At 35.0% G+C, this 24,698-nt stretch overlaps 1 protein-coding gene across 1 annotated transcript in view; it reads left to right on the forward strand.

The window, feature by feature from the left end:
- The window catches only part of LOC146996014 (uncharacterized), a 353,921-nt gene that overhangs the window by 306,594 nt on the left and 22,629 nt on the right, over positions 1–24,698 (forward strand). Inside the window, exons 4-5 of the mRNA XM_085822668.1 lie at positions 4,140–4,251; positions 23,188–23,366. Of these exons, the coding sequence (XP_085678794.1) occupies positions 4,140–4,251; positions 23,188–23,366 (291 nt within the window). The remainder of the gene's footprint in view (positions 1–4,139; positions 4,252–23,187; positions 23,367–24,698) is intronic.

Genomic DNA, 24,698 nt, shown 5'->3' on the forward strand with positions numbered 1-24,698 from the left:
GCAACGTGGAAAACAGAAACTCTTATCTAGAATAGCAAAAACTAGTAACGTGGCCTTCACACGGCAGAACACGCTCTCACTTGACTATCTCAAACTCTCACTTGAATAAATGCGAATTAATTTGAATTCTGGCGAGAAAGCGGAAAGAGAGAAGTGACAATTAAGATTTGAAACATAAAATAGCTGTTATGTAAGTTAAATTTACCTCAGAAGGCATCGGAGATGGAACACCATACACCTTTATCCCTCATATTTTTTTAAATAGGCAAGGATCATCTCATTTCAGCTAATGCCATATTCCAAAAAAAAAAAAATTCTTTTAAATTGTTTGAACCTTTTTTGTGCTTGGATTATTCGAACTTATCGGAACCAAGAGGGATTCGGATGATCTGCCTTTTTCCTTGTAACTAAAAGAATGACAATTTTAAGTAAATTTTATTGATATTTAACTGTTCTGAAATGGTACCTGGTATATATGTATAACAATAAAGAGATATATTTTTCAGTATGAAGTGTTTTATTTTGAAATTAATTTACATTCATCAGCAAAGCTAATTTTTAAAAAAATAGTGCATTGTCCTTAATAAATAACCGAAATCGTTGGTTATAACAGCTATAACATATTTATAGCTTCGTCTTCTTTTTAACAAATCATAACTGTTTCCATTCGAAAAATATAATGCTTTTATAATTAGACGATAGGAATAACGTTTACAAGATGGATTTTTTTAGCTCAGACCTCAGGACTCTAGCAATTTGAAAGAAAATCCATCTGGTATATTGTATTGAAAAGTATGATAATAATGTAGTTGAATTCAAGAATGATTCTTCATATATATTATGAGAAATCTGTCAAATATCCAAAAATTAAATTATTGAGGAAACAGCCCGATTGTAAGATTTCGAAGATTTCCCCCGTCCATGATATTATTCCTAGTTGCGAAGACTTCTTAAATTTTGCTGACATCTATCTCTCCAGAGAAATTTTAATTCCGATTAATCCATCGTTCGGATAATCAGTCATTATAGAAAATGAACAAATTTTTATAAAGCCATATTATTACTTTTTTTTAATCGTAAACATATCGGTTTATTATTCTAGTCAACAAAGCAAAAAGAAAAAGTGCAAGTGATAAATATGGGCACAAAAAAAAAAAAAAAGAAAAAAAAAAGAATACTGTTTATTAGGAAACACAAAGTACGTCGTTACAGCTGCTGTTAATGAATTCGCTCTGTTTTGAGTAATAGTTCATTTCAGTAACTAAGATGTTATCAAATATTAGTTTAGTTTGCATTTGAGAAATAGGTCTTTCCAAATCAGTGTTCCACGTTATATTACTTGATAAGGCATAAGAGCTTAATTTTTAATAATTGAACTTCCGACTGCAATAGTCATACTCATTTCTAATAAAAAATTTCCTTTGAAAGGGGGAAAAGTCTATGTGCGTTATGATAATTGTACCTTTGAATGTAACATTCCGTGATAAGAGAATCTTTGATATAGACGAAAAATCTCAGACACAAAACTGGTGCCATCTAGTGGCGAAATAGTGACTTATCTGCAAAATTTTGAGGTGTTGAGACTGTGCAGAAAAAATATATTATTTTCTGTAAATATACAGGACAACCAGAACGAGATTTAGACTTGATAAGGCCCTAAGCTCTTTCAGATATGGGGCCCTTTATAAGTCTGGTATAATATATTTTAATACTAATTATACTCTAAACTACAGCTTGTATAGCTTATATGTAAATTCGGCCCTGAGGACAACAGACATCCAACAGTCAGATGTATCCAATGGCTAATTTTTTTAGTGACTTAAATATATGCACTAATATCTGACCCTTGTATTTATGCCCTTGCTGATCTTTAAAACCAATCACGTTCCCACAAAACTGTAGGTATTTCTCCCCAACATATCTAGCGTGCAAAGATGCTTGCTCTTCTACTTCTTGAAGAGTTTCTGTAGGTAAATTAGAGTCATTAAATGAATCATTATCCCAATTACTTCATTTTTCTAGAATTTTAGGTATGAAGTTATTTGTTTACTTGAATACGTGAACGTATTTTTTTCTTAATGTTGCTCTATTTAATTTTCGTAATTTAGTATTCCACTTTTTCTATTCTAATCGATAGAAAATATATAAAATTTTTAAGAGTTGCGGGTTAAATCTTAACTATTTCTGAATTTTATACTTTTGCAACTCACTATGGGATCAGTTTCATTGAATAAATTCATTATTGTGGCCAATACTTTTTAAACTTCTCTCAAAGTTTAATTGATATCGTGAAGATTTATTTCCTATGCTCCAATGATTTTAATTACTCTAACTCGTACGCCTTGCGTTTAGACAAATGAATATTTGATTGTCCTTTGGTAGGAAAGAGATAGGATCTTCCATATGATTCCATCATATCTGTGATTCGTTTGTTTTCTGTAAACAAATTATGTTTATTCCATATTTTGTATTTTTGATTTATATTAGGCAGAAAATCTGGCGAAAATTTAAAACATAATAGTCATAGAATTTTTTTTGTAAGCCATCTTCGCTATTCTTCATTGACGTTATGTTTATGACCAACAGGTTATGACCCTTCAGGCACTGTTATCAGGTATCCAAAAACGTTCGCGTCGTCGTTGCTTCTGAGAAATAACAATGCAGTAGTTTCCTGCATATGCATTTTTTTCAGTAAAATAATCTCATGCAGCTTAAATTACATGATCCCAACGAGACAATCCTATATAAGCCACATTTGTAAAAATTCTTCTCCTTAGAGCTAAAAAACTTGACAATCGCCCGCGTGTCGGGTGCGAATTTATTGCTTAGACAAATGCAAATCCATGGCCAAAATACATGATAGTTGGATGGAGCAATGTCCGAGGAGGAAGGCAGATGAGGTAAAACTTCCCAGTCAAGTGTGCTGATAACGCCCTGGGTCTCTTTCGCTGTAGAAGTTCTGGCATTGCCCATCACTCTTTTCCTACTAACTAGTGCTTGCTGCTTCTGATGCACCGAACCTTTGCAAGTACATGTCGGCTGCTTACCACTTCCTAGGAAATTAAAATGTACAACATCAGTGTTAGTCCTCCAAACATAGCACAGTACCTACTGCTGGTGACTGTTTTATTTTATGCCAAGTGCGACAGAACTAAGGAACAAAAAAATGATGTTTTCTTTTTACAGTTACTGTATAACGCCCATTTCTCGTGGCATGTCAATATCAGCTCCAGAAATTAATCTTTCCTTTTGTGCAATGGCGATTGGGTCACCTAAACCCCAGTCGCCCTTTAAAAGAGGGAGTATGTAAGGTATTTCTCTCGCCTTCTTAGTATGCCTTCGTAATGTACTGGTCAGCACGCTGGGCGCGTTTTGCAGAGGTCCGTGGTTCGATTCCTGGGAACACGTTGCTCATTTTTCAGTTCTTCTGCTTCCAAAAAATATCTGATGTCTCTACACTGTGTCTTCCCAATGTTATGCAGATGCAACAGAATGGTTACCTCCGATTCCTCTGACACTCCAAGACCCTCCAAGCTCCTTGAACATTTGAATGTGGATTACACTCGATATCTGCCTTGATCAGGGCTTCATTAATAGTGGATAGATCACCAGCTCGTGGTTTGTCCTGAATCCTCTCATCTTTAGCGCTGTGTGTTCACTTACCGCTATGTCACACGCTCAGCATACTTTCGAGCGGCTTCGGCAACCTTGCTGCTCAGTTTCAACTTAGGAAGTAAATACGGCCCTAATACATCCTTTGACGTCCATATGATTTAATTTAATTTCCCATAGAATGGCTTTCGACACGCAAAGATGCATAAGATACGGGTCCCAAATCTACTGATTAATATCTAAAGAGAATGGCAAGTTTCGACGCCCTCTCGGAAGATTTGCCAACAGCTACCATTTGGATTTTCAATTTTCGCCCTAGAGGCATAAATTTTTTTTCGGATACCTACATGAAAGCTAAGGGACATAACATATATGTAGCACAACCGTTTACACACTGTGATTCTTCTATTGTTTTTCTTATATTGATGTTAATTTGCTATTGTGTTTCCTGTATATAGCTGACGTTACTACAGACATTGTAGCTTAGCAGTTCCATTTACAGCTCTGTGTACTAATTCTCATTTCAGATGAGTCCGAAGGAGCACGAAGATCTCACGTGGACCATAACATGATCATCGTGATTGCAGTGCTGGCCATTATGTTCGTTGGCATCTGCGTAGCGCTTCATCTATTTAGCAAGTAAGTCATATTACAGCTCTCCGCAAACAACTAAACTTATTTTTTAACCTTTTTCAAAACTTGAAAATTATGAACTAGTTTTAGCATTATTAATATTGCTTATCATTAGATTAGATTTCTATTGACTAGTTTTATCACCAAAATTGGCCTCTAGGGACGCTACTTTCGACTTCATATGACATAATACAAATACTTAATAATAGGTAAACACAACTTTCACAATTCTAGCTTTCTGGTTTCAGAAAATTTGATTGTTTAAGCATTATAATACTTCTGTAGTATATTCCTTATAGATTTTTGTTACATTTTAATTTTGTATTATTTTAAATAATACATAAATAAATACGTTGTTCTATTTATAATTATTAGCTTAGCAGAATTTCAAGCATAAATTTTACAGAAAATATTCGATTAACTCTTATAGTTATTCTTATTTGTTTATAATGTATTTTAATGTAGTGTTACTTGCGCTTACTTTCTGTTAGCATGCTTTCTTCAGGTATTAAATTCAAATACTGAATCTTTTTAAAGGAAGATCATCCTATGTACCAAATTACATTCTCGAAATGATAAAATTTTAAAAGAATTTCTCTTCTAAAAACTCTTAAATACCTCTCTTATATCTTAAATTTTTATGACTTACTGTTGGAAGAAAACAATATCTTTTTAAAGTAGCGAAAATAATATGATTAAAATACGAAATTAAAGCCAAGCTTTAAATTTATGATATAGTTTTTTAACTCTTGGTTACTCACTGAAAAATTTAGGAAAAAAAAAGGCAAAGTTAACGTAAATTACAGAAATCTGTCAAATGCAATTATTTTTTAATCTGAAAATTAACCCAAGTTTTAAACGCAAATAACTGCAAAACGACGTCTTGGTATTTACAGTATTATGTATCTTATATTAGAAAAGAAAAAAAAAATATATGTGGCGTGGATGCACACAAGAAGAGTTGCCATACTACCGCAATATCGGGGGCAACTAAAATTAGCCTTGTGGGGCTTTTCAAAGTCTTTTGGGTGGTTTTTTAATTCAAGAAAGACTCGACTCTGAAATTATGTTAAATAAAATTGATTTTTTTTTTTTTTTTTTTTTGGTGAGTACGAGAAATTTCTTTAACTCTTGAACATTTTCTTTTCCAGAACGGCGGTCTCCGAATTAGAGTATAAACAGCAATTATTAGAATGCGTGCGTGAAATATTCTTAATTTACAGTTCTAGTTTTAAATCGTAGATAGATTTAATTTTCAAAAAATGGTGAAATGCAAATTAATCTTTTATAAATTTTAACAAATATTTTTAAAAACTATTTTTTTAAAAATATTTGTCAAAATATGAAATCGATAATAAAACAAATTTCAAAATCAAATTAGGGCTTCCACATGCATATATTCTATGGAAGATTACGTTATTCAAATTTTTATGGCTCTAGGTACCGTTTTTTATCACATTGCGAGAAACATACATACATTCATGCAGATTCTTCATTATTTAATTTCTTTAAATATATTACAGGGCGATAATATTTGGTGGCAACGATATGAAATGTGATTCGCCGTTTATAGTTTTCAACGCAAAATGCCAAAACGAAATTAATAGTCATTCAGGGCAAATTGCCCCTTTTGACTAATAATTGAATTACCTTCATTTAATCTTTTATTTATTATTCAATTCCGTTTAATCCTATCTCCAAGTTTCGGAAATGTATATACAGTTTTAATATTGAATTTATTCTCTACTTTTTAATTCTCCCAATCTCATTTCTATGCAGTTCACGCCGTAGAGAACTTCACGCATTCGCTTTTTTTTTAGTTCATTTACTATTAAATTTTGTTTAGCACTCGATTAGAAAGGAAGATTTAGAACTTCCTCCCCACACTCCCTCTTAGCATGCCGTTGGGGTAAGAAACAAGAAATTTTTCAGACACTAAAACCGTCTGTCTAAGCTTCCTGACTTAACGTAAATACTTAAGAAAGAAATTTTTCATTTCATTTTTCTACGTACAAATCCAATAAGCCAGCGACTTCCATTTTCCTCCAAAAAACGAAAATATGAATAAAAAAAGAATGCATGAAAATAGTTGTAGAAAAAGTAACTGTTCTTTAATAATGCTAAATGGAACCGAACAGAAGAGAGAAGAATGTGAAACACTTTTTTTTTCTTTCTTCAATGTAAATAATAAAAATTCTGGTTATCAAGTCTCAGAACACTGAACAAAGAACTTGAAACAAAAGTCTTGGAAATTTGCTTGAGACTCCTCATCCGCCCCCCCCCCTCAAAAAAAAAAAAGAAATATAAGAAAATGTACTCTTCTTTATCAGTGTATGTGACTCTAAAATTATGGTTGTCACGTGCTGTAGGGATTTTTTGCGTAAAGTTTCCGAAGACTTTTCGTAACCCTTCTGCGAAGTGGGGAATTATGCTTTTTATTTTTCCCCTCGCTTATCGAACGTTAGGCTTTGAGATCGAAATTGCGTTTTCGCTGAGTTTGCTCACGAATTTTTAGCAATATTCTTTTTATTTATTCATTTATTTATTGTTATTACCTTGTTTATTTCTTTTCGTTCTCATTTTTTATCGGTTATTACTCGTTTTCATAAGATCCGGCGGCAAAGTTAACAAGAGCGTAAAACTTTTCGCTTATGAAGGATAATGGAACAGAAAGGGATTTTATGGATTTAATAATCTCCTCGGGAGATAAGTTATGAAAGAACTGAGTTAAGATATATGATGACTAAAGGGGAAAAAAAAGTTTAAGAAATTCGATGAAAGGTATTTGAAGAAAGGGGATTGTACAGTTTGCTGTTCAGACTTTCATTTTCTTTATGAAGAAGAAAATTGTCTTACGTTTTCGCTGCTATGATTTCAGTTAAAATTGTGTTGGAAGACTTTATGAGAATTGCCACTTATTGATTATGCATTACACGGTAGTTTCATTCTACCTTGATTATATCAAGTACTGTAGGTGCTGTTTAATGTGATCACGTTTGTCCATGACTACTTTCATAACATTAACCGAATAATAACATTAAGTGATGAGAAAAATGTCCTTCAGGCTGTAAATGAACTTTAATTTATTATAACTAGAAATATATAAATACTTAAATTCACAGAATTTTAATTAGGAAAATAGATCATTAATAGCTGATTATTTGGAATCATTATGCAAAATTTCATTTATGAACTGTTATATTCACAATGTTTCTCAAAATTTGTTTCAGGAAGATACAGGCAGATATCTTTTTTATCATTGATGCTGCAGCCTGAGTTTGTTCATCGATATTCATCCGGGGGGGTTAAATTCCTCATAATTCATATTAGTTGGATATGTCTTTATTTATTCAACTTCCTTTACTTTGTAGAGCCATTAGAATATTTTCTGAAGCAGGAGATGTGAAAAATGTGCAATGCACTCGATTGTCCTTGTCATTTGAGAAATTTTATACTATATTTCAATCTTATTTGGCAATTTTTTTCTTCTGCTTAACGGTATTAGTTCAGCTTGCTAGCATTACCGAACTGTTAATCACAATAACCGATTAATTTTTCTATACAAACTCCGACTATTCGATAATTTTATCCGAAAAATAACATTAACCGCAATCCCACTGAGCGCCGCTTATTGTTGATTAGTTACTTAATTATGCTTCGGCACCTTATTTTTCCAATTTCTATTATGTTACTTTTTGCATTACGTATTAAACACTCATATAGCGTGGCAACTACTGCCATTCCATAAGACAAAAGATCTTAAATTTAACATAATGTTACGAAAGGCACGGTGAGATGGCTTCCCCGCAAAGCATTTTTAGGGTTGCCATAAAATGGCAAGCGAATGCGGGGTTGCCACATTTGGCGAGAAATCGTCCATTTGGCGATTTACCGGATTGGACGGATGGAGAACCTTCTGGAACAAATTCTTACCGGTTTAGCCCAGAATGTTCTCGAACACAAGCCGAAAGCTATATAAACCCTGCTGGTCCGCAGTCAGTGCGTCTCAGAGTGTGTGCCTTGTCGAGAGGGCGAGTAAGAGTGCCTCGTAAAGTGCGAGATAGTTAGTATCGAGTTGGTGTCTCGTCTAGCGAGTCAATCCCTGCGGAGTCGATCGAGTTGACAGCCGGGCAGCGAGTTCTGAGTGGGTCGTCGAGTGCACCGAAAGAAACTCTTAGTGTATCGCGGTGAGTGCATCGTCGGAAGAGCGTGTTGAGCTCCGGGAACGACAGAACCGAAGAGTCGGAAGCCGTGCTCTGTGTGTCGTCGAGTGTATCGCGAATTGTAGCGTGGAGAGTCTCGTAAGTACGTGGAGTTCCGAGGACGACCTAGCAGAGTCGGGAGCTGTACTCTAGTGCTTTGCCGTGAAGCTGTCTCCACCGCGATAGCCTGATAACCTGGAGGCTGTGTAGCTGATCGTGTCAGCGTGTTTATAGTAGTTCATCGACGACTGTAAAACGTGTTTTGGAGCTGTCCTGGCAATACTGGCCAATAAAGTGTGTTATTCGATACTTCATCAAGTGTCGTCGTTATTCACTCCAAATCCCACGAACCCCGTACGTAACTGGTGTCAGAAAAGAAAAACGTAACAATAATGTGACAAGTTGCATGCTCTCAGTGTTCTTGCTATTCGACATTTCATAAGATCTATTTTTTATTAAAATTATCAGGTTCAATGTTTCTTCTTACCTTCTTCGGAAACATACAATGACCTGACTAGAACAGAGAGCTTACTAAAGCTATGTTCACTAATTGTAGTAAGTAGACAGGATACAGACGAAGGGTATACAAAACCCTTTATTTTTTTCTTTATATACAATGACTTCCGTACTTCGGAATACAATGACCCTCCACTCGGGGTCTAACTTAAAAGATATCAAAATAAAACTAAACTCTAATTTAACTTTAGAATAAGATTGGCCTTATAATAACAGGAAGCGTATGTAGCACAGAGACTGTGAACACTACAATACGTTTAATTTATCAAGAGGATTAAAACCTCTGGCCTGGAAGGCAAAGTAGCAACTGCGTAACTTCTAAGGTAAGCGGCCTGCTTCGAACTCACGGCTTCCTCTCTCTGCTTGGCAAAAAGGCCACACTTAAATACTTGGCGTTCGCCAGACAACTTTGCATAAAACTCCTTCACGCTTATAATTCTGGCCGGAAGTAGAAAATAAGAAGTGATAGTAAAGATTTAAAATAAAATAAACGTTAGTAAAACTTAAGATCCTTACATACTTCCCGCCAGAGTTAATTAGTTTGAAACTGAGGTCTAAAACGACCTTGTTGAAAACTTTTAGCTCTAGAAACTAACGCGAGACCAACCTTTTACAAACATAACTTAGCTAGAAACTAGAAAATTTTAAAAGAAAGAAATTTGTTACAATAGCAGCTCCCGGAATATACAACAATCTTTTTTCTTTTTCATCTGTACTGCATCAAAACAGGAGCTTTATTCAATTCTGGTTCCTTCCAGAGATCTGGAAGGAAAACTAGTTTAATGAAATGTTACAGAATGACATTGTAAATAACATATAGAATATACTTTTCTTAACATTCTTATTTCATTCATGACTATTTTAATTATCTCTCCCCGTGCTCTCTGACATGTGTTGTAAAAACACCAAACACGAATGTGTTTCTGTCTATGTGTTCAACACTTCCTCCTACAATCAAAACACTAACGTGTTAAAATTCAACATACGAGACCTCTTAACACACCCTAATTTCAACTCTAGACCCTGAGGTACTATTCTGAAAGTGGCTAACTCTAAAGTGTAGCGTCAGAGAGCCTAACTACATCATTCAACCTTTAACACATATTCACCATGATTTAATCTTTACAGTCACACGAATAACAAATTTTTTAACATTACTTTCACTTTTACCATATCACGGTATTTCTAAACATTCAAAATAACAGTTCACATGTATACAAGAACATATCAAGATGCCGTTAATTTTACACATTTGAAAACATACATTAGTAGTACATTGTTAACTTCTATTCTTTTCAAAGCAAGTGCCAATTCTTTCTACATTGAAATAATAGTACATTTCAAAAAGTCTTTCAGACTAAAACTTCTTTCTTGTTAGAATGTTTTAAATAAAATTTATACAATAACTTTTTACAATATTTAAGTCTTTATACAACGCTATTATACATCAACTTTAGTTTTACGCGCGAGTAATTGAAAAACATAATAAGAAAATCGGTCACAACTCATTTCTCGCCCTTTTGGCGATAAAGGTAGACCTCGCATGAGGTAAAACTTCTTCAAATCTGCCACTTGCAGTAAGAATGAAAGATTAACTTAAGTTTGTAAAGTAACACAAAATTTTACTTATCTTTGTAATATTCAGACATCCTTTTCTGGGCCCAGTCTTTAAAGGTGCTGCAAACCGTAGCTTGGTTGATCCTCCTTCTTGTACGGGCTCGCCCTTCAGTGCTTTCCTCTGGAAGCTTCCGTTTTTCACCACTACGGCCACCCTTGAACATCTTCCTTCTGTCCTCTGCTTGTGGTCTTGGCCGTTTGAAGGCAGCTGGTCTTGGTGGAACCGGGAAACTTCTGTCGTGATCCTGCTTGGACCTCGTTGTTGGCCGTTCAAATTTTTCTTGTACTTTTTCCTCCGCCGCTGATGGCCCTTCCGCAGTTCGGCGACTTTTGCTGCGGAGAGTTCTGTCGGATGAGTCAATCTTCCGTTTCACAGCCGGGTTATAGTTGCCGTCCTTTCTCCCGGTCTTTTCCACATACGTCGTCCTTCTCCCTTCTTCATTCTGGGGGTGTTCGTGAACTCTGTTTTTTGGACGGTGGAACGACTTCTTTTTCTTTGTACCTTCAATTTTTCCGCGGGGCAATTTTCTTTTCACTTGCTTCTGTCTCTCATTGGCTTGCCCTTGTACTTGTCGTTTTCCCACCTCTGGAACTTGTACCTGCGGTGTCTGCCGTACCGGATCCTGCAAAAGATCTGAAAAGATTTGCATTTTATTACGGTCATAGAATGGTTTTATCTGGTCAATGTTTGCGGAACAGGTTTCGCCATTTCTTGCCTTTAATACTACAACAGCGTGAGTTATTTTTTCTATAACATATGGTCCTTCAAAGCGTGGGAAAAATTTGGCAGTTTTATCTTCTGGTGCTGAAGAAAGTGAATGCTTAATTTTTAGTACTTCATCCCCTACTTTATAAGTTACTCCCCGTCGTTTCAAATCATAATAGAGCTTCTGTTTTCTTTGTGCTACTTCCGTATTCTTCTTTGCTTCCTTAATTAGTTTTTCTATATCACCCATTTTAAATTCTGGGGCTCTTTGTTGCACATAAAATAATTTATCTAACGGTGTTATAATCTTTCTGCCTAGAAATAACTCAGCAGGAGTTTTGCCCGTTGTATCATGTTTTGCGGTCCTAAGGGCGAAAGCAAATTCATTGACATAGTTATCCCAGCTTTTATGAAAATTTTTAACATAACTACGGATAATTTTCACTATATTTCTGTTGACCCGTTCCGCTATATTTGATTGCGGCCGATACGGGACCATTTTTAAATGACGTATGCCCAGTTTTTGGCACATGTCTTCAAATATATTACTTACAAATTGAGGACCATTATCCGATATAACTTTTAGGGGCGCCCCGTATTTTAAAATATATTTATTTAAAATAGAATCGGTAACTAATTTCGCGGAGGCTCGTTTTAAGGGAACAATTTCGGTCCATTTACTAAAATGATCAACTATAACAAGGAGATAGCGACTTTTGTTTAACTGACTTTTTGGGAAAGGGCCCAATAAATCGATACCGATTATTTCATTTGGAAATTCGGATTTAATACTATTTAGAAACCCGGCCGGGCGGAAATTAATATAATTAACGGCTTGACATGTTGGGCAGGACTGGACATACGCCCTTGTTAACTTTTGCAGTTCAGGAAAGTAGACTGCCTCGCGTACGCGTTGAGTAGTTTTTCGAATACCAGCATGAGAAGCTAAAGGGCTGTCATGGAGCTCTTGCAGGATATTTAATCTAAGACTAGCTGGGATAACAGGTCGAAATTCGTTGTTGGAATTCGTAGTTTTTGTATAAAATAATAGACCATCTATTAGTTCGTAATGGGCCGCCCTATTTCTTATCGCCACAATATCTTGGTGGCTAAAATTTTCAGGATCCTTCAAATACTCATAAATACTTCCAAACTCAGGATCCTTACCCAGTTCGGTTATTACAGTTTCTCGGGAATTTATTGTACACGCTGTCAGCATTGCAACTTTTACGGTATTACCCTGTTCGTCTAATTTAATTCGTGACAGGGCATCTGCTACGATATTTTCCTTTCCGGGGGTATGCTTGATTACCAGATTATATTCTTGCAGCTTGAGTGCCCATCTTATTAACCTTGGGGATAAATTTTTTCCAGAGTACAATCTAGTTACCGCCGCATGATCAGAATATACTGTTATCGGCGCCTTTCCAAAATAGACTCGGAACTTTTGCACTGCTAACAGAACTGCAAGTGCCTCTCTCTCGGTCGCGGAATAGTTTCTTTGTGTTTGATTTAAAGTTCGGCTAAAAAATGCTACTGGCTGCTGATTTTGCGAAAGTACCGCTCCTACCGCATAATCCGAAGCATCCGCTGAAATTTCTAAATTTTCATCCTTTTCAGGAAATTTCAACACAGGGGCTTGCGTTAATGCTTGTTTTAATTTTTCGAAAGCACTATTGGCTTCGGCCGTCCACGAGAATCTTGCCTTTTTCCTTTTTAATTTTAACAATGGCTCAGCGATAGCCGCAAAATCTTTTATAAAGGACCTATAATATGAACAAAGTCCTAGAAAAGAAGAGAGCTTCTTTGCCGTGTTTGGAGTGGGATACTTTTGTACCGCGATTATTTTTGATTCATCTGTCTCGATCCCTTTTTGCGATATTTTGTAACCTAAATATTTTAATTCAGGGGCTGCAAATTTGCATTTTTCGACATTAACTTTTAGACCGGCCTCATTTAATAAAGAAAACACCTGTCTTAAATCCTGTACATGTTGGTCTAGATTATCACTAGTAATAATGATATCGTCTAAATAGATAAATGTGGACTTTCCGAGAACAGGTCTTAACACAATGTCCATGCATCGCTGAAATGTTGCTGGGGCGCCTGAAAGGCCAAACGGCATTCGCAAAAATGCATAAGTGCCAGACTTGGTTATAAAAGCAGTCTTAGGCACGTCCTCAGGCCTGATCCCTATTTGAAAATAACCATTCGTTAAGTCTAAAGTTGTCATAAATTTGGTTGATTTTATGTTCCTTAAAATTTCTTCTATAATCGGTAACGGATATACCGGATATTTCGTTATGGAATTTAATTTACGGTAATCAATAGCGAATCTCCACCTTTTTGGATGCTCCAAAGGATAATCATTATTTTTCTTACATAAAACCACCGGACTAGCATAACTACTTGAGATAGGCGTTACGATCTTTTTACGTAGCATATCGGTAATATGCCATTCTATAATTTTTTCCTTATTCTTATCATACCGGTATGGTTTTTGACGAACCGGCAATGCATCTCCGGTGTCAATACTATGGTTAGTAACCTGGGTAAATCCTGGAATATCACTAAATAAGGAAGCAAATTCACTTACCACTTGTCGGATTCTATCTTGCTCGTCATTAGGCAGGTGGTCGAGATTTACCCTTGGCGGTTCAACCTTTTCTACACGCACTGGTTTCATCGTCAGTTTAAGAGACGCTTCATTAAAATCCAGTGTAGCTTGTGCGTCTGAAAGAAAGTCTATTCCTAGTATTAAGTGTGCTTGCAAATTCTTTACTATAAAAAACATCACCTTTACTTGTTCGTCCTTGATACGGATGTACAAAGGTACTTTACCTACGCACTTACATTGTTCCCCTTGCGCCGCTAATACTGTTGTATTATCCGCATTATATATGCGGTATTTGCGAAAATACTTTCTAAAAAAGACTTCTGCCACACAGGAACACTGCGCGCCGGTATCCAGGAGTGCGGTGGCCGGGATATTATTTACCAAGACTTCAATCTTCGGAAGAGTTAAATTTTTCACCATTACTGTATTTAACTTGTAGGAAGAGGGGTTTTCGTGGCCTTCGGATTTCCGCACCCTCTCGTCAGCAGAAATCCGTTTTAGTTTAAATTATTTTTTCTTTCGGTGCTTTCCTTCTTTCTCCACTGGCCTTGAGACTTTTTTCCTGGGTTGCTATTGAACTGTCGACGTTCGCCGGCTGTTTTTGAATGCTCGGGTTTCCTTGCCCACTGATTCGCTTTTTCTCCGTAGCCATGTGCTTGAGTTTGCTGTAGTCTTGGCGTACCAAATTGGTTTCGCTGTTGATATTGGCGTCTTCTTTCGACGTCCGCCGTTCTTCTACTTTCAAACTGGATTGCTAGCTCAAATAATTTTTCCAGTGTAGTCGGATTTCTCAATTCAATAAAGTCTTGCACTTGGGGTAGTAACCTCGGCAAAATCACTTGAATTATTTCAGGATCCGGACGGTTTCCATACAAGAGCTTGAAAACGTGAATTTTTCTTAAAATAAACCTGGAGAGGTTTTCCATTCTTTGTTGATATATACTGAAAAGTTCTGTTTCTAATTTCGCACGATCCCTTACAACAGGGAAGGCTTTTAGTAGGGCAGTCTTGAAATTTTCGTAGGTATAGGTGGGACTTCCTGCTTGACCCAAGAGACTTCTGCCGATACATTTGAACCAGTTAAGCGCTTGGCCCCTCAAAGCGCTGGTAGCTAAGGTAACTTTTTGAAACTCGTGCACGGGGTAGAGCATGAAGTGGTCATCCAATTTTTCCAAAAAACTGGTTACCTGTGAGTTTCCATTAAACGTTGCTTCTGGTTTTATCGAAGCGCGCATGGTCTGGACAATATACCCAAATCCTTCCAGGGCGGCAGCTGGCATTTCTGGATTCTGAGCTGTTTCTGCAGGCAGCACAGGTTCTTCTTGAAACTCGGCCATGGTTATTCTTCGTCGGGCGCCACTATCAGGTTCAATGTTTCTTCTTACCTTCTTCGGAAACATACAATGACCTGACTAGAACAGAGAGCTTACTAAAGCTATGTTCACTAATTGTAGTAAGTAGACAGGATACAGACGAAGGGTATACAAAACCCTTTATTTTTTTCTTTATATACAATGACTTCCGTACTTCGGAATACAATGACCCTCCACTCGGGGTCTAACTTAAAAGATATCAAAATAAAACTAAACTCTAATTTAACTTTAGAATAAGATTGGCCTTATAATAACAGGAAGCGTATGTAGCACAGAGACTGTGAACACTACAATACGTTTAATTTATCAAGAGGATTAAAACCTCTGGCCTGGAAGGCAAAGTAGCAACTGCGTAACTTCTAAGGTAAGCGGCCTGCTTCGAACTCACGGCTTCCTCTCTCTGCTTGGCAAAAAGGCCACACTTAAATACTTGGCGTTCGCCAGACAACTTTGCATAAAACTCCTTCACGCTTATAATTCTGGCCGGAAGTAGAAAATAAGAAGTGATAGTAAAGATTTAAAATAAAATAAACGTTAGTAAAACTTAAGATCCTTACAAAATTACATATTATTAATTAACTGAACGATTTGAAACCACTTTGTGGTTCATAATCAATTGCACCTCAATTTTATTTTTAATAATATCTATAGTTAATGTAATTTCTGATTCTTTTATTTCGTGTGATTTAGAGTATGCCTAACAGATAATTTTTGCAAATAATTGACTGCTATTATGATTAATAAAAGTATGTTTTTCCTACTTTATATTACTTCTTCTCAGAATATTGGTTTGACCCCCTCCCCCCCCCCCGAAAAATTCCTATTTGAGCGTTGCCTATCAAGGAGTATTCAAATTCATTCTGAAATATTCGAAACTCTAATTATCCGAACTGTAAGGAGTTGATTAAAATTGTTTTTTAAATGGATATCATTGAAGATATTAAAAATTTAGCAACTTGAAGCAAAGAGTAGTAAAAATATTGATTTGTTTATGAAAGCAAATAAACTTAGGAGAGTTATAAAGAAAGAAACGGATATAAAATAGCTAAAATGTTCTGGAAATTTTCTAATTAGACAGGCACATAAACAGTGCAGAGTTATGAACTGTTATAGCTTTTAATGTATGTAATTTCTCTTATATCTTTTTAACTCCTCTAAAAGATATGCATGTAAAATTTATATAAACTGTTGTAATAAGTTATATATGTAACTATTTAATGTTAATTTTTTCATAAATTTTAGCCAGAGAATTTTGTTTACAAATTTGTTTTACAGTTATGTTAAATATTAGATTATGATTCATCTTATATATATATATTGTTTCACAAGAATATAGTAAAGTTAAAATCAATTTAAATAATTCTCATGCGCCATTGCTGCAAGGAATGAAATTTGAATTTAACAAATATTCTCTATTCGTATAAAGCTAATATAAATTTAAAATTGAATTAAGAAATTTTAATTGTAAAAAAAATTAATTATTGTGGCGAACTAATTTACAATATCATTTAAATTCTAAGAGCATATGTAAATTAAGTGCACGTATCTAAAACCATGAAAAAATATATAATTCCAAAAAATTAATCTCAAAAAATTTTTAAGGAATTTTTAAGACCAAATTAATTTGCATAAGTGAATAATTCTTGAGCAGGCAGGAGACAGACTATCAAGGGGAAGTTGCCTCCAAACCTTACTCTTCAATTACTCAATTCGTGTTTCATCACCCGTATAGGCGAGGGTATAGTAAAATTCAAAACCAAAAGTAAAATCAAATGTTGTGAATTGCTAAAAAAGAAATTTAAACTAGTGGGAATGTTGAGAAATTTAGCAAGTAATTAGGAATTAAAGTATTAATTAAATGTCAATATAATTAAGAGTAGAAAACCAAATTTTTTAGAATACCAAAGTAATTTAGAAACTCTTGCCTACTGAAAACTTCCCCTGCACGAATTATGCATATAAGCCTAAAATAAACTACAGACAATCTATAAAAATATAAATATAATACTTAGGCTAGTATATAGTAAGTTTTAATTTAACTTAAATAGAACTACACATTTGAATTCCTGAGAGCTAATCCACTCTCAGGACTAAGTGAGGTTGAATAGTTTGTTACTGCTAACTGTATAAATAGAGGGCGCTAATACAATGTAAAGTTGAGTGTTAAGCTGCTACCGAAACCTATGATGTAAACTTTAAGTAATGTAAAATGAAAAATGCTTGTTTTGTGTGCAAAAATGTTGCTCACTTCGAGGCATTGTAAAAATTTGTAAAAAACTATAAAAATTGTTATTACTGAATTTCTCAAAATTCCTACTAGTTTAAATTTATTTTTTAGCAATTCACAACATTTGATTTTACTTTTGGTTTTGAATTTTACTGTACCCTTGCCTATAGGGATGACGAAACACGAATTGAGTAATTGAAGAGTTAGGTTTGGAGGCAACTTCCCCTTGATAAGTCCGTCTCCTGCCTGCATAACAATTATTCAGTTATGCAAACTAATTTGGTCTTAAAAATTCCTTAAAAAAATTTTTGAGATTAATTTTTTGGAATTATATATTTTTGCATGGTTTTAGATACGTGCACTTAATTTACATATGCTCTTAGAATTTAAATGATATTGTAAATTAGTTCGCGGCAATAATTCATTTTTGCAATTAAAATTTCTTTATTTTAAATTTATATTAGCTTTATACGAATATATATATATATATTACTTTTTTATTCTTAGAATGGTATAAGAATGCAGCTGGTTGCAGAGATAATTGCTAAAATTTATTCAATTACGTTTTGCTAATAGGACCTTGATATTCTTCATTGACAGTTCTTAAAAGTCCTTAAAACTTCTTAATTTCCATGTGAAGAAACATATATGAAGCCTGTATTGGAAATAGTCCTAATAAACTTCTCGCTACTCCATTTCATCTTTCTATTAGTTACAAAATCGTTCGGATAATGAAGACTTTCAAACATCAGTAAAATATTTTATTCGATTCTTAAAGATCCCATCCCTGATTTTAATTCTTGGGTAATTAATTTATAGCAGATCTCGTCAGTGGGATTTGTCATGTATCTGCCAAAATTTTGAGTGAAGGAACATGTACCTTATGTTCAAAAAGAAGAAATGAACAAATCTTTCATAGCCAATCCTAATTGGACGCTTGATCACAGTTTTAATTTTGGTTCTTATTATCCATAAATTAAAATTATCCATAAATGTTCTTCAGTTGGTGAACTGGATTTTCGTGAAGCTTTCCGCATTCGCAAAAATTTATCTTCTTTAGTTAATGATGTTAATTATAATCCTAATTCTAATTTCCTAATGTAGTACTTCCAGTATTCCTAATGAATACTTCCAGTGTTCTAATATCTTAGATTTTCATGTTTCATTACTATCTTCCTCTATAGATTATGCTACGTTTGCGCTCACGCGCTCACTTTACTCCTGTCATTGCTTTCCGTGTAAAAGCAACTATCACTCCTCCGATTTTGCAAAAAAAATTTTTTTTTTTTTTTTTTTTTTTTTTTCTGTATAAGAGGTACTTGTGTCTGACAACCCTAGAAATCTATTAAGTTTTATTCAAAACCTACGGAAAAAAGGGCTGCTTTTAATTCTCCTTTTATACAGTATTAGTGAATTAATTAAATTAGTGAATTAATTAATACAGTATTAGTGAATTAAAATACAGTATTAGTGAATTAATTAATTAAATGCCGTAATTAAATAATCCGGTCTTCTTCATATTTCGTATAATTAAAGCGAAATTATGCAATAAGTAGAATTAATTAGCCAACAGCTTCCTTAAAATGACTCAATATGCTTAGTCTCTAAAATTAGACAAAAAGTGCGATTGTAGTTTGGTGTAGATTTTAAATACTAATCTATTGATTTCGAGAGAAACTTGTGCCTGATCGCCTTGAAATCGATAAAAAAATTGTTATCGCCCCCCCCCCATGTTTACAAGATTTTTTTAATGGTGAAGAAAAACTTTGTTGATGTTTGCCTTTGAAATCTATAGAGTTTTATTCAAAACTTACGCCAAAATATGCTTTTGTGCCTAAAAATTTGCAAGTTTACATGATTTGCAATTTAAATTTAAATTTTACATTCATGTGTTTCTTTTCCTTCTGATTGTTTTATGTCTATTGCATACCATTAAGCAAAAGAACTTAAAAGATAGAACTGTCATCTGTTTGCTGGGCGAAGGAGATTATTATATTATCCATAAAGCAAATGGCATTGATATCAAATAGAAATCTTAATAGCAAAAGGATCCTACAGATATCCTAATAGAAATCCTAATTCCAGAGATTCTTCACAAATCACTACATTTTGACCATGGTCTTTAGTTTAAGTTTTTAAAGCACTGTTTTTTAAATTCCTACTATTAGCTCACACTTTCCCAATTACTTGTTCAAATATTGAGTCATTAATAAAATACTTTTTTTTTCATCCACTCAAATTCAAATACACTTTTTTAAATTTGTAGTGGGTGACACTTGATGTTAATACAGTTTTTTTACATATTAAAGTCAATTCCTACTTATTTGTACCAGTATCGGAACTAAAGTTATGTAACTTAATATATTATAAGACTTACAAATAATGACCGTTTATTAGGAATTCCCATGTGTCGTAAAAATTAATTTTATAACAACTTTTAAATAATAGTGTATGACTGTGATAAATGGGATTGTAATATTTAACAAAAATAAGTGGCAACAGTAAGACCAGGTTCTAGAGATTTTTAAAATGTATGGAATTAAAGAATTGTAGTTTAATAGAGTTGGGTGAAGTGGAATTAATGTCCCATTATGTAGCGAAAATTCAATAGTAATACATTTAGAACGAAATCTCTTTGCAGCAGGTCAAGCATATGTCGCCTTGAGTCGTGTGAAATCATTAGATGGAATGTTAATTGAAGAACTGGACTGCTCGAAAACTCACTGGAAAGGTTCCTTGCAATGATGAAGCATTACAAGAGATTGATAGAATGAGAAATTATAGACCACCATCAGCTTCATAAATTAGAAACGAAAAAATGTTAATAATGTTAAAAAATAACTAAAATATTTTTTTTGATGACCTAAGTAGTAATTGACTTAATTTATTTATATTGTTGCGTGCGTACGGGTTCGTTACGAAATGAATGCACAAGTCCGATGAAAAATGAACAAAAATTTATTATTATGACAACAAATATGCTTAAATTTCCTCAAATATTTGTGCAGTATTACAATATCTCACAGTAGTTATCTTTTAACTACTCAAACGTTCAAGACAACTTAATTCAAAACAGCTAGAGAAAGCTAATCCGCGAATTCGCTACAGTCAACAACAGCAGTTTTCTAAACAAACTCTTAAAACTACAACAAACTAACTCCAATAACAACAACTTTCCAAGTTCCGCTGGATGCGCCGCTGATTAACTTGCAGGATTTGCAAGTTTTGTTTCGGCTGTCTGAGTTAGTTGCTATAGAGCGCTGAAAGTAGGAGAATGCATGAGTGAGACCTAAGTCAGGATTGCAGAAATAACAACAACTTATTTATTTATTTAGGTCTGATTCACCTCAGGTATACAACTACTTTGAGTTTTGACCTGTTCAATCCTGTGCAGCCTATGAAGGCCATTCACGGTTTTTAGTACATTAAGGTGCTACTGCATCTCGCCCGGGGGCGTGACTTTAGAAAAAGGTGCGATCATTCCGTGGCTAAGTCAAGCTGAATATACGAAAATTGGGAAATTAGTACTTGGAAAACAAAATCATCCAGCATTCAAGTCCATGCATGATGCATTCGGTCAGGATAGTAGCGTAAGGTTACTGAGATAGGGTGAGCAGTCCGGCAGCGAATCAGGAGTAGAACCACAGCAGTGGACGTGGTGAGATCACACAATACACAGTCCTTAACACATATTAATTAATTCAAAGTCTCTAGCCTGCTTCCAGGCAAATAGCCAATTTTGGCAGTAACACAGTACTGGTTAAATAAGGTTAGATAGAGCACAAAACACAACTTCATATGTACGCTATTTACATATTTACATCATCACCGTGCATTATGGTGAATTGACCGAGGTCTCTTCACCACGCTGTCCATTGTAGGGTCATAATTACCGAGTTCTCTTAGTGTGTGCACTGGAGAATTATCCATTTTTTCGAAAAAGTTGTGCGCCTCCATGAGGATTTGTTCAGGAATGGGCTTTATTTTCAAGTCTGCATGAATAATGCTATTTCGTACAAACCAGGGCGCGTTAGTGATGGCTCTCAAAATTTTGTTTTGAAGGATTTCTAGTTTTCTCCTATCCGTCTTATTGGCAATTGCCCACGCTGGGGCGGCATAGAGCATAACTGGCCTAACCATAGTGAGATAGATCATGCGTAGCTCAATTTCGATTTTCTACCTATAACAGTATGAAGCGACATGAAAACTCCGTTTGCTTTATTTACTTGGTTGGTTACGTGCTCTTTGAAGGTGAGCCTATCATCTAGGGTAACTCCCAAGTACTTTGCGGACGAGCAAACTGGAATCACATCATTCTCTATCTTGATATCCGTGTTCGTAGTGACATTTCTTCTGTAGCGACGGAATTGGACAATTTTACATTTCGCGGTATTAATTTTAATTCTCCAAAGTTGACACCAAGCAGCTACTAAGTTGATGTGAAACTGTAGGTTAGTAACAGCAAGTTGGGGGCTTTTAGATTCCGATAAAATCACCGAGTCGTCTGCATATTTCAGGGTTTTAGCATTCAGTGGGTTGGGTAAATCATTAACGAAAATGTTGAATAATTTTGGGCCAATAACAGACCCTTGCGGGACGCCGATGGCAATGATTTTCCTTCCGGGAAGGGAGTCTCCAACTCTCACCTGGAAGGTTCTTCTTTTTAGGTATGAGATGATTAACTTCACAAGGCTGACAGGAAAAAGAAAGTTATTTAGCTTGTACATCAGTCCTTCGTGCCAGACCTTGTCGAAGGCCTTCTCAAGGTCTATGAAGCATGCTGCCACACCAGTCTTGTGGAAAAAAGCTCTCGTGATAAACTCAACGATATTTAGTACTTGATGGGTTGTACTGTGGTGTTTCCGGAAACCAAATTGGGCAGGGTCTATCAGATCCAATCTTTCTAGGTGGTCTGTACTTCTGTTGTTTAAAGCTTTCTCAAATATTTTTCCGATAGCCGGAAGAAGGCTAATAGGACGATAACTGTCTGCAAGTGAGAGGTTTTCCACGGCTTCAGTATAGTGATAATAATCAAGTGTTTCCACTGCGAAGGGTAATAACTCGTCCTGATGCAAGCATTAAAGATGTTTGTAAGTAGCACCTTGGAGGGAGGGCCTTCAGAGCACGATTGCTGATCCCGTCAAACCCGTGAGCTTTCTTGGTATTGCTATGTTTAATGATAGTATGGACTTCTTTCGGGGAGATGAATTTTATATAATCCGTATTATCCCTGTTTTTGAGTATGTTAACGACATTTTGAACCTCCTCTTCGTGCTGGGGGTTGGTCGAGGGGTTGAGCCTAAACTTCTTCTCAAGTTTCTCTGCGAACACATTGGCTATGTCTTCTTCAGAATAGTGGGTGGATCCCATGTGACTAATTGGATAACAACAACTGAGAGGTTTTCCTCCTTTTAAAAGATTTGAAATCTCGCGTGAGAATTTTCTGGAACTTTCTCGAAATCAAAAAGAGATATTTATTTATTTATTAAATGTTAAAAGCACGTGCTCTTGTATTTTTAATTTTTCGGCTTAGCTTTCCTTTAATATTCATCACGCGCTGCACAGCACGGTGATTAAAACAATTTAATTTATAATTCAACTAACATTAGCTATTAAAATACCAAATCCATAACAATATATATTATTTGTTATGGTTCCATTTATGTGTGATTTTGTCTTTGCAGAGCCCGTTTCAGGAACAGAAGGACCATCTTCAACTCACCACATCCTCGTCTCATGCACATCAAGTTAGGCAAGAGGAGGAAATCTAGTGTCAGGACGCAGCATCTGCCTCCACCGGGACACCTCGTGCCCAGACACCACAGTTTCTCCGGACATCATTCACCCTTCCTTGTTAGTAAAGGTAAACACTCCATTTTCGTTGGATGTCTGGATTCCATTATCCTCTCGATTTCACGTCCTTTTTTGCCGTGCTTTACTACTCACGGCTAAAAACAAGCAAGGAAAAAAAGATTTACTTCTCCCGTTAAACCTTGTTTTGGCAAGGACTCCGTGTGGTTTCTACTGTAATCAAAACTTTGATAGGTTACAAATGTAACAGGAGTAACTCACCAAATTAAAAGCTTTTATACACCAAGTAGAAACAAGTCTTCAAGTATCTGTCTCCAGTTATGTGTATGTTTCTTTTTTTAAATCAGTAAATTAAGAAAATATTTAAGTAAGAAAAAATATTAACAGGTAAAACTGAAAAGCATGAGATTAAAAACAGTAAAGAGTTGTCAGAAAGGAATGAAAAGAAACCAAGTCGTCAGGAAATCGCCCCCTCTGGCTCAACCATGGAGGTAGGAAGTAAATCCTACCTACCTTTCCTACCTCCATGGGCTCAACAGTAGTGTTAAGTTAGAATACAGCGCCACCTATTGGATATGGAGAGAAACGCTCACTTGGCCATCTGGATTCGGTTAAGTAACATACCAGAGCATGTATTAGATCTGAATAGTTAATTACTGTCAATAAATGAGTTAGTTCTTTTGCTATACAGTCCACTCATTAGTTTAGATTCATAGTACATGGTCAGCAAAGCCAGAGAAATGAACAAAATGAACATTAGATAGACATAAAACTTCATTAAAAGCGAAACTAACTAGGTTAGAAAATGTAGTGAAGGAATATGATGATAGTTCGAATAAAAACGAAATTCAAATAAAGTATAGATCCCTTCAAAGCATTCAAATGGATATTAGAAACTTGAGGATATAGATATTTCGAAAGCATTGATGAAAAGATGTCACAGCCATCGATGAAGAAATCGCCGAAATGGAAGAAAGAACGAAAGTTCTGGAGGTAAGACTTATGGAAATTCTATCATCTATCTCACATTCTGAAAATGAAAATGATTGTAATAAATTTGGTTCTAAAGTACAAATACCTTTGCCAGAATTACCAATTCCTAAGTTTTTTGGTAAATATACCGAATGGAATAATTTTAAGCTTCAATTCGAAAACATCATAGCGAATAACACACAACTGACAGAAGTTCAAAAACTCTACTATTTAAAGGCTGCATTAACCGATGAAGCAAAAAATCTTGAAACTGTTGATGATACTTTGAATTCTCTATTTAAAGCTCTTCAAGATAGGTATGCAAATAAAAGAATATTAATTGAGACGCATATAAAGTCAATAATGGATTTACGTACTTTAACATTCGAATCGTCTAAAGGAATAAGATATG

Source organism: Stegodyphus dumicola, chromosome 8, assembly GCF_044657685.1.
Source record: "Stegodyphus dumicola isolate Sdum_Otavi_A_Nest chromosome 8, ASM4465768v1".
NCBI lineage: Eukaryota > Metazoa > Arthropoda > Arachnida > Araneae > Eresidae > Stegodyphus > Stegodyphus dumicola.